The sequence below is a fragment of the Chenopodium quinoa genome, unplaced genomic scaffold, assembly GCF_001683475.1.
Source record: "Chenopodium quinoa cultivar QQ74 unplaced genomic scaffold, ASM168347v1, whole genome shotgun sequence".
Lineage (NCBI taxonomy): Eukaryota > Viridiplantae > Streptophyta > Magnoliopsida > Caryophyllales > Amaranthaceae > Chenopodium > Chenopodium quinoa.
This window is the reverse complement of record NW_018742418.1, coordinates 4,817,784-4,828,560: the sequence shown is the minus strand read 5'-3', so window position 1 is coordinate 4,828,560 and position 10,777 is coordinate 4,817,784. Positions and strand designations below refer to the sequence as shown.

Here is a 10,777-nt window from a genome sequence, read left to right as displayed (position 1 = left end):
AATCAATTTCGTCCAAAAGCAACTTAACTAGCTAACATACAATTACTAATTACAATTGGCAACACGTGACTGAATTGCAAGCCTTTGATGACACATCCATTAAGTTTTAATATGGATATAAATTTTACGTGCCCATAAAATATAAAGCAAGTACTCCCTTCGTCTCATAATACTTGATACAGTTACCATTAACGTCCGTTCTAAAATACTTGACACGTTACTAAATATGGAAAGAGATCACTAATAAAAAAACATTTTCATATACTCTCTTTGAAACCACAAATCCCAAAACCCAATTAGATCCTACATTTTCACTCTCCTCACTATTCCCACCTCTCCCACTTTTTGTTTTCTTACAATATAAAATACAAAAGAGAATCCTTTATATCATAAACAAATGTTTTAAATGAACCCACTTATAGTTTTTTTAAATTACGTGTTCACTCAGCATCTCAAATATTATGGGACGAAAGGAGTGATTAAGAAATACATGAATTCAATTAAATAAGTTTAGATACGCAGCATACATCAATGATTTATTGATTTGCTAAGTCTTGACGCGTAATAATTTTTAAGGTTTTAATCAGCTAAACTACTTCATTTCGATTAGATATTTTCTAACCTAACCTATTTAGGTTTTCGAGCATGCCAGTGGTCATATCATTATTCCACATCATTCATAAGCCATTTTTTTCTTTCCTTTTTTTGAATTAAAAATTGATGATGCTTCAAGATAACAAATTCATCCTCAAATCAATCGACCCCACATCAAACCTAATTTTTTTTTTAAAAAGAAAATCAAATGAAAACTTATACTTCAAAGCTTACTACTTTGATTTAGTACGTAAATTTATTGTATTATTAATTAGAATTTCATATTCACCAATTATTTATAAAAATTTCCCAATTTTCTGCTATTATTTCTCCTAATTTATGGTTCATTATCAGTCGACTAATTCATAGTGAAGAACAGGGCGAAAACGTCTGTTTTTTTTTGTTTTTTCCCACAAATTTTTTAATACATTTCTTGGGTTATGTTCAATTTAAAGACCCTCCTTCTCAAATCTTCAATTTGGGATTTTTTTGTTGACCTAATTTTTATACCCAAAACTTCTTTGATTTGATTCAAAATTGATGAAATCATGCCCAATTGACAAAAATTTCAATCTTTTGAGCAAATTTTCCACAACCCCATCTCTCCTTCAATCATATATATGGAGAATGAGAAGAAGAACTTAACCCCACTTCTTCTCCCACCAAAAAGTGGGACCCACCATCAAAATCATCCTCCCAAAGATAAACAAGAACAAGCAGAAGGGATTAATGATAAAAATGTTATTGTTGATGTAGATGGTGAAGAAGTTGATACCCAACTTGATGAAACCCTAAAAAAGTTTGAATTTTTCCTGAGATTTCTGTGTTTTGATCAGACAAATCCATTGAAATTTGTGGTTTCTTGGTTTGTGTTCTTTGTGGTGGGTGTTGCAATTCCTGTGTTGATAATTGAGCTCACCCATTGCTTGGATTGTGAAGATTATCTAGTCAAGGATTTTGAGTATGAGATTCTTACCTCTCATCTTATTCTTGCTGGTGTTTCTTTGATTTGCGTGGCCTACAATATTAATAAAAAAGGGTTTCGTAAATTCTTGTTTGTCGATCGTTATAGGGGGTATACCGCCCGTTTCAAGGATCAATATATCAAAAAGATTAAGGTAAATTATGAATTCATTGTGTTTCAAAACTCCAAATGGCCTGCAGTTTGGGGTTTCTTTTCGAATTCGACCTGTATATATTCATGGATTTTACCCTTATTAGTTTGTTGGTTGATAAATTGTTCAAATTGGAGCTGTATATATTCATGGATGTTACTCTTATTAGTTTGTTGGTTGATAAATTGTTCGAGTTGTATATATTTATGGATGTTAGTTTGTTGGCTGATAAATTGTTCGAGTTGTATATATTTATGGATGTTAGTTTGTTGGTTGATAAATTGTTCGAATTCAAGTTGTATGAAGGGTATATGTATTGCTTATATAAGAAAGATTCATGCTTTCGATTTATCAATAGCTTTTTTTTTTAATTTCTTTTCTTTCCTGTTAATTTCATGAATGCAATCCAGATTGTATGTAAAATGGGGCTGGTCTCAATTTCAAATGTGTTAGTCACTCTCAAATGGATGAATGAGCAAATAGTAGTTTCAGAATCTTGAAGAGGGTGATTTTAAGAAGTTTGGGATTATTGATGATCTTATGCTTACCTTTAGGACAAATGAAAGTCAATGTTCTGACGACATATCTGTGGATGTAATGCAGGAGTTTTAGCCAAAGGCCCAAAGCCTAGAAGTCTAAAATTATGCAACCTTGGCTCTAACCAGTCCAAAGCTATAGAATGGGTATTTATAGAGGACAAACAAACCACTTTGTTATTTAAATGAGTTGAATTTTAAGAGATTCGTTAATTATGAAAGCCTAAGGCTTTATGAAGTTTTTTTCTGTGTGATATTACCATACTTTATTGTGTGCTTGAGAGATTGATGTTATAAGTGCTCTGAAACCTGTTTTGGCTTCTAGTGACAGATTTTATGATACCTATCCAATCACGAATCTAACCCAGGTCAAGGTCCAGCCGACTCCAGTGGATAAGCTGTTACCACTTTGTTTCAGGCTCAAGTAGTAGCACACGGTCACTTACTTTCATAATCAACATTCAATTCTTTTGGTGTATACGTAGTATAATTTATTGCCAATGAAGATGTGATTCGCTGTGACCTCATGGTCACAATGATGAAACTCTTAGGCAGTTGTAGCTACATGCAAGTTTGGGAAGACTTAGATTCCTAATGGCTTCTACGTTAGGTCCAAGTAATATAGTTAATTTATTGGGAGGCAATTTTTAAGTATAGATCACCAGCACTGTAAAGCTGTACAATTCATTACAAGTATATTAGACATGGTCTACCAAGAGTCTTGTTTGATACATTTTGTATCTGCTATTCTTGTGAAGAGCACATTAGACATTTAACGGATAAATGCATTCTTATCTATCATAAATGATGAACACAAGTCAGTAAGTCACCTTTGGCTGGAGCCGAAAATCTCGGTTACTCTTGGTGCTTTTATTATCAAACTGATAGATTATATCAGGTTTTTTTTTTTTTGGGTACAAGTAACTCATTACATGGTTTTTCATATAGAATCTTGTACGTACTATGCCAATTGCCAAGTTTCACTTCATTTGTTACAACTAATTATTTCGTTATAGTTACATCGGCCTTTTCGCTTTATATGCTACAAACAATGCTCTGTTCCTAACCATTTTTTATATGTACCCTCATAAGATCTTGCCATCATTTTTCCTCAGGGTTCATATCAACTGCTGTTACAGTCACTGATTCCATGTTGCATCTTGAAGGTGCTTCATGAGATCATGCGCATGATATACGTGCAAAACCATTCATGGTGGTTGGCTTGTTTTAATGCCACAGCATTAGTAATACCTTGGACATACCTGAGTGCAATTTCACTGGCAGCCTGCATTCTCTTTCATTTAGCCTGCAATTTGCAAGTCATTCATTTCAATGATTATGCGAAACTCTTGGAAAGCGAATCCAGTATAATGACTTTGATGGATGAGCACATGCGATTGAGGGAGTATCTCTCCAAAATCAGCCACAGATTTCGAATTTATCTTATCTTGATCTTCCTATTCGTCACTGCTAGCCTGTGTATGACTCTTATACAGATCACCGGTATTAACGGTAGAGTAACTTTCCTAAATGGTGGAAATTTTGCTGTAAGTCAAATTCCCTTTTCACTTTCGATTTAATTATTAGTGTTTATAGAAGAGTTACGGTGTACTAGTATGACATAATATGCATGATCACAAGGTGTGTGATTGTCAAGATTATGAGTTTTATTAACTTAAGCAAAACAAAACTAGATGTTTTATGTTCTGATAATGTATAGAAGTTTTTACTTAACCTGTTAGCAAACCTCAAACATTAAGGCTTTGTTTAGAAGCTCTTTTGTATTGATACCTACCTATTATAGGGCAGTCCCTTTCCTCGGGATCTGTTTCCTAAAACCAGCTTCCACGATGATAGATAGGGGTCAGGTTTGTTTGGCATTTATGCCTTCTCCCCTTCAATCAGTATGGGAGCCATGCAGCTTGTCCATCGATGAGAAGGGGCTGCGGAATACTAGAACCCAATATCTACAGTGATGACAGGTTACTGTTGCATTGTCAATGGGGTCCAAATAGCCCCGTCTTCTACAGGTCCTAACCTTTTGATTAAAAGTTGAATTGGTGAATTAATGAGCTCGACACATTCTCTTGCATAGTTGTGTGTTGGTCTATGATCTGTATATCTGAAAAAATCATAAAGAAAACGCCTCCACCCCCCCCCCCCCCACCCCAAAACCAACTCCCACTCAGAGCAAAAGTGACAAAAAGAGCTGAACTATGAGATTGACTGAAGTATGCCATGTTAATGTGCAGATTATATGTTATCTTAGTGCTAGATCCTGAGAAAGGCTGGAATCTATCTAACCCTAAGAAGGAAAGTCAATTTGAAACTAGTAATAGAGTCTAATTATTAATTAGTTTTACCAGCAAACCTTTGGTGAAGCCATTGATAACGGAAATGCCTCATTGCTTTGTATGATGATTGGGATGGATGATATACTGAATCTTTTTTGTATCATTGATCGATGATCTTACAGACATAGAAGTAGGGCTAGGTTGTTGACATCAAGGAGCTATGAAGTTCTCAAAGTTGTATGCTACAAGATGCATTTCAGACTTGTGGCATAGTTGTATGTATAAGCTGAAGTTCGTAAATAAAGGTTGCAGAGTGTTAAAAACGAGGATTTTATAGAAAAGTGAAATCAAGAGTGATTAGAGATAATTGTGTGAATTTTACTTAATGCAAGTGGCAGGAAACAAGGTGTGGTTGAGTTGAATATATTCACCGGATGCTTTTAGATACTCCATTGAAGTGATGTGAAAAGGTGATTGTAATAGGAGAGCAGAATTAACAGATAGATCCAGGATGAAAATTTTGGGGGAGGGCCGGACTGACAGAAGGGGATCCTGTCTATCATTTTTACCCTATAGGCTTTTAGGTAGTGGTGTGGTCTTTCCCTATTTTCAAATTCTTATTTCTTCTAAATGACTTTCAGCATTTTTACAATATTCCTTTGAAAGAACATTGCTTTTGTGGGTTATTTTGGGAACAAGCTTTCTTCCGGTTTCAACTAGTTAGGAGTAAAGCTACATGCCTCTTGGCCTCCCAAACCTCGTCGACAGCAGGCACCAAACTAATTGGTGGTCATTGTTGTAGCAAATAAGATTTTCAGTGTCTTTGCCTATGCCATTTTGTAATTGCTCTCGCTTTCCTTCTTTTCTGTGTTTCTAACTTCTTTCTGCTCCTGATTTTAGGTAACTTCTATTGTTCAAGTTGTTGAAACACTTCTTTGCTTGCATGCTGGTACAAAAATTTCCTCCAGAGCTCATGCAATTGGTTCAGTGGCATCTAGATGGCATGCGCTAGTAACTTGCAAGTCCCTTGATGCAGGAAAACGTTCAATGTCGATGGGCTCATTGACTTCAAATTATTCTGACAGTGAATCAAATTTGCTAGATGAAAATGCAATAATCAGCCATTCGCAATTTGCTTCTGTTTCATCATATAACAAGAGGCAATCTTTTGGTAAGGCTAGTCTTTTTTTTTTCATTAGTACACCTATCTTATACTCTACTGTCACAACACCCCTTTTTTTTTTTTAAGTGTTAAGTTAATGTTATCACCCTTGCTGGACTATTGAATGGCAGGAAAACAAAATTACTAACAGAATTCTAACTTTGAGGTGCAAAACATATTTACCAAATCATCCAAGTCCATTAGCTTTAGAGATAATTTCTGAAAACATTATTACAAGACTAGAAACATTTAATTTATCGTATTTTGGATAGATTGGTTTACCTGTGAGCCAGAAACCTAAGATGCATGTTTAAGCCTTAAATGTTTTGTTGTTTTCTATTCGCAAATTAAGGATGTCAAGACAAATTATTTGAACATCTGTCTCTAAGGCCAAAAATTGTAAAAATGTATGTGCATATTGCAAGACTATTCTTTCATTTTCACTTGCTATTAATTTCTTATGAGAGGAAAAAACAGATTCAAAGTGTGGAATAATTTTAGTTATTCCCAACTTCTACTGCTTCAAATGATAAGGATGTAAATGAGAACAAACCCAGGATCAGTGAAGTCTTTTACAATGAAGAGATATATCCTGGAGCAGAATAACTAAGATTAGTCTAAGAGTTCACCTTGTTAGCTTCTTTATTCACTATATACTCCACATGCCCTCCATTTTATTCCAATGTTTCAAATTTGAGTTCATATTGTTTTGTGATATTTAAGATGATAGTGGAAATTGTATTTATATGGTTTACTATTAGTGCTATTTCATACAACGTGTTAATTTTACTGAGTGGATATTGCAGTGATGTATTTGCAGACGAATCCTGGAGGGCTCACATTGTATGGATGGACAGTGGATCGTTCACTTTTGTCTACAATATTTGCAATCGAGCTCTCACTAGTCCTTTTTGTACTGGGCCAAACCATTGTTTTCTCTTCCCCATCAGATGGTTGACTTTTCATTCGGTACTAAAGTACACCATGAATTACTATCATCTCGTGTTCTGAAGTCGAATTGCTTTTGCGTGGTTTAAAGGTCTCGCACCATACTTGAAAACCCAGTTAGAGCAAATGTCATTTCAGAACTTTTTTTGTTCGCTTCCTGGGATTCTTACTGCCATTACGTGCTGTATTTGGTGCACAAGGCGGAGCCATCGTAATTGTTGATTATACGAGTGTAACATTCTATTTTGTACATTCTTTTGTAAATAATAGTAAAAGCATTAAATTACTCTTCATTTGTAACCTTATACGAAGTATGTAACAGTGACAGTTTGTATACATGAATGAATGTGAATAAACATGATCATGAGTGCTGTTTGTGACATAATTGTTTCTCCTCTTGCATAAGCTGTTTATATTTGTGAAATCAGATATTTGACTATAAGGTTGATTTTAACCAAAAAAAACTAACATGCTGACCTAAAATATGCTGTAACTATAAATATTCATCTGATGTCATTTGTTTAGATATATTTTAAGGTATATTTTCAGCCTTTTTGGAAAAGTTCTACCTCTCCCTGAATATATTGTCCACAAATATTTGTCTAAAATAATTGGACTTTCTTGGTCATAAAAAGGTATCTTTAAATGAACATGTAGATTTATGATATTTAAAATATGTACGGACTTTTTTTTTCTCCCTTTTTTTGTGTGTATACAGAGTTGTAAAAAGGTTAATGATGTAGACAAAATTTGATCTCACAAACACTCTCAAGATTGTAACTAATCAAGCTAGATGACATCTACATAAATACAAGAAAAATAAAGTTGAAATATTAATAGATTTAATTAAGTCTTAACAAGCTAGAATTTTTAAAGTGAATCCGAAATTCCATTTCAACAGCTAAAACACTCATGAGAAACCAATTTAAAGAGAAAAATATCATTCTCTTTCTAATTTTATATGATGTCTCTGAGAGACGATAAGAATGAACATATAAGATCAAACAGGGTAGCTCCTATCGATTCATGGCTCTTCGTGCCATAGCTCTCAAATTATCTCGGGCCAAGCTAGACCTTCTATAAATATCCATGAACTCTTCTCTCTGCAACCTCAATGCTAATGCAGCATCTTCATCTTGGTTTGGAACTCCTCTACTACTGATCAAACTAGCTTCTTCTGATCTTCTTGATACTCTAAGTCTTCTGCTCAAGCGCGGATTGCTGTTGTCAGTAGCTTGATTACTACTACTGATCACCCTTTCAGTGCTCTTTCTGCGATGATCGCTTACTTTACTACTCGCGGCTGCTGCTGCTGCTGCAATCCTCGACTCGACTTCTGCAGGGAATAATAGCTGTATAGTGTTCCAAAGCACTGTGTTTATAGTGCAGGATCTTCCATTACTGTCAAAAATTCATCAACAATCATATACATTAACACCCATCAAAATCTGACCTTAATTAATACGAAATATGAAGTTTGCACTGATTTGTTCAAGTACCTTATCAGCTGTCTACATTTTGGACATCTTTTGCCACATTTTTCAGCTGCAGATTTCAAGCAGTTCTTGCAAAAACTACAACACAAAAGTTCATGTTTCAATCAAAAATTGGAATTTTACGGACTATTCTTCTCAAATTTATGACGTGATTCTGAAATTTACCTGTGACCACAAGGAGTTGTGCTTGGTTCATAACATATGTCCAAGCAAATCTGGATAAATGAAAGCAACACCATTTAATATAATTCATGAAGACTCAACTATTCTTATATGCACAACTTTCATAGTCACCCCAAATCACATAAAGTCGACTATTAGGTGATTAGATTGAAATGACTAAACTTATCTGTGTATACAATACACCCGTTGTACATAAGTTTTCGCCTAATCAGGACGTTAAACGAAGATGGTAGTCATGGTACTATGGTGATAAAAAATGACAAGCAAAATCAGAAAGTTAAGCTCACTTACAGCACATGAAAGTTCATCTCTAAGACGATCCATACATGGAAGTGTTGAAGAACTTGAACAATTAGCAGCAGCATTTTCCTGCTCCTTTTCTTTGGTTTTTTCTTCAACTTTCTTTGGTAAATCACTTTTACCCTTATCTGCTTCTACCCATCACAAATAATTCTCAAAATAATCAGTAAATTGAAATTCATAACTCTAATTTTAATAATTATTATTAACCCTTCTTCAATTTCACTGAAATTGGTCGAAAAAAATTCTGTAAATTCAATTTAGACTATGTTACTCATTTTGCTCCAAGCATCCGTGTCAAATCCCCGACACTTCAATTTGTGACAAAATCCTTGATTTATTCTCAAACTAACCGCATCCATGACCAACTCGAGTACTTGAGTCCGAGTAACATAGAATCAAGACTAATTCACTGAAAACCCACCCGACCCCACCAATCAAAACCCAAAAAGAATTCAAAAATTCTACCTTTAAGATTACTGTTGGAAGATTCATCATCAACATCAAGATTAAAAACTGCAATGGGAATCGAACCAGGGCGAACCCGTCTTCTCTTTCTTCTAGAACTAGTAGAAGGAGATTTAACAAGTAAATCAGAACGTTTCTTGTCTCTTAAGTTTCTTTCAGGGGTATCTTCGACAACAAGAGTAGAAAGTAGGGTTTCTTCATCCCAACCCGCCATTGCTGCAACTGATTTGAATCTTGGGCTGAACATACTCAAATTATTATTGCAATTTTCTGGGATTTGGGTTGAATTATTTGATGGGGTGTTTTTGATTTTGGGGGTTTGCGTTGAATCTTGTCTCACCATTGAAGAATCGTTGATAAAAAGGGGAGAGAGAAAGAGAGAGAAGGAGATGAAGGACAAATTTTGAATCTGAGACGTTTAGGACGAGTCTTTTTGAGGCAACGGTCGATTTTTTTTTTTTTTTTTTTGAAGCAAAAATGACTTATACATCTCTGATTCAGCAATATTTTACGAGGATTTTTATTTTTTTTTTAAGAAAAAATTCAGCAATTTCAAACATCATAATTTTTTTTTTGTTACATCAAACCTACGTACTACATCCGTTACATATTATTTGCAACGATTATTTTCATTTCAACATGTAATTTATCAGATTGTATAATAAGTTGGTTTATTTATAGGGAAATAAATATTTGTGAAGGCAAAAACAGGTTTCTTTACTTCCTTATAATATACTTCCTCCGTTTTTTTTTATTTGCATCACTTGGAAGTGCACAAAGTTTTAGGAGAGTAATATAATTGTAAGTGGGTGAACAAACTATTGTAGTAAAAGTAAGATGGGGACCATGAAAGAGAAAGTATACGAGTGAGGATATACTTCCTCCATTTTTTTTAGTTGACATGTTTCTTTAGTCACGTTTGTTAATGAACAAATTCAACCGTTATTATCTTTAATTATCGATAAACAAAAATTATAAAAATTTGATACTTTGAAAATATATATCGTGACGAATCTAACAAGTCCCCACATGATTATATTTTTCATTACGTATAAATCACAAACCCTAGCCAAAGGGAAATGTGTCAACTAATAAAAAACAGATGTGGTATATTTTTATTATTTAAGTGGGGACCATGAAAGAGAGAGAAATGATATAATAATTTGAGTGGGGTTTGAAGTAAGAGAGAGAAACGAAAAAATATAATTTAAAGTTACCAAATATAAAAGTGATGCATTTAAAAAAAAACACATCTATAAAAGGAAAATTATGCAAATAAAAAAAAATGAAGGGAGTACCACATTATCACTACTCATTTGGTCATATTACAAGTTTACAACTAAAATTAAACATTAAGCATTAAACATAACTTAAACTGAACTTTTATTACTACTCCGTAGACTTGGCAAACGGGTCATTCAAGTCGGGTCAATTCAGATTTCGGGTCATTTTCAGGTCAACACTTCGGGTTAAGTTCTAGTCAGGCCAATTTTTAAGACCAATTTTCGGGTCAATTATGGGACGGATCAATTTCGGGTCAAGTCAATTCGAATCGGGTCAAGTTTGGGTCGGGTCACCAAAATAAGTTCACTTTAAAAAAATAGTTGGAAAAATAAAGTAAAATTGTTAAGAAAATAAACAATCGCGAGTACCTATCACTTAGGAAAGAAAGAAGCCCTAA

At 34.1% G+C, this 10,777-nt stretch overlaps 2 protein-coding genes across 2 annotated transcripts; one reads left to right on the top strand and one right to left on the bottom strand.

The window, feature by feature from the left end:
* The first annotated feature begins 655 nt into the window (after positions 1-655).
* On the top strand, positions 656-7,038 carry LOC110710564. Its single transcript, XM_021888894.1, has 4 exons — positions 656-1,712; positions 3,361-3,792; positions 5,440-5,710; positions 6,508-7,038. Exons 1-4 carry the CDS (start codon positions 1,215-1,217, stop codon positions 6,657-6,659), a joined length of 1,353 nt encoding a protein of 450 aa, XP_021744586.1. The 5' UTR covers positions 656-1,214; the 3' UTR covers positions 6,660-7,038.
* Positions 7,039-7,220: 182 nt separating this feature from the next.
* On the bottom strand, positions 7,221-10,070 carry LOC110707183 (LON peptidase N-terminal domain and RING finger protein 3-like). The gene is made up of 5 exons (XM_021885191.1): positions 9,097-10,070; positions 8,620-8,762; positions 8,311-8,360; positions 8,149-8,223; positions 7,221-8,050 (listed from the first exon to the last, which is right to left on the bottom strand). Exons 1-5 carry the CDS (start codon positions 9,437-9,439, stop codon positions 7,666-7,668), a joined length of 996 nt encoding a protein of 331 aa, XP_021740883.1. The 5' UTR covers positions 9,440-10,070; the 3' UTR covers positions 7,221-7,665.
* Between the last annotated feature and the right edge of the window lie 707 nt (positions 10,071-10,777).

Excerpts from the sequence above, each read along its gene's own strand:
- LOC110710564 (XM_021888894.1), top strand. The coding sequence starts at position 1,215 with ATGGAGAATGAGAAGAAGAACTTAACCCCACTTCTTCTCCCACCAAAA. Across the intron at positions 3,793-5,439 it reads TAAATGGTGGAAATTTTGCT|GTAACTTCTATTGTTCAAGT; the intron begins GTAAGTCAAATT and ends TCCTGATTTTAG. Across the intron at positions 5,711-6,507 it reads TAACAAGAGGCAATCTTTTG|TGATGTATTTGCAGACGAAT; the intron begins GTAAGGCTAGTC and ends TGGATATTGCAG.
- LOC110707183 (XM_021885191.1), bottom strand. The coding sequence starts at position 9,439 with ATGGTGAGACAAGATTCAACGCAAACCCCCAAAATCAAAAACACCCCA. Across the intron at positions 8,763-9,096 it reads TTCCAACAGTAATCTTAAAG|AAGCAGATAAGGGTAAAAGT; the intron begins GTAGAATTTTTG and ends TGTGATGGGTAG. Across the intron at positions 8,051-8,148 it reads AAATGTAGACAGCTGATAAG|TAATGGAAGATCCTGCACTA; the intron begins GTACTTGAACAA and ends AATTTTTGACAG.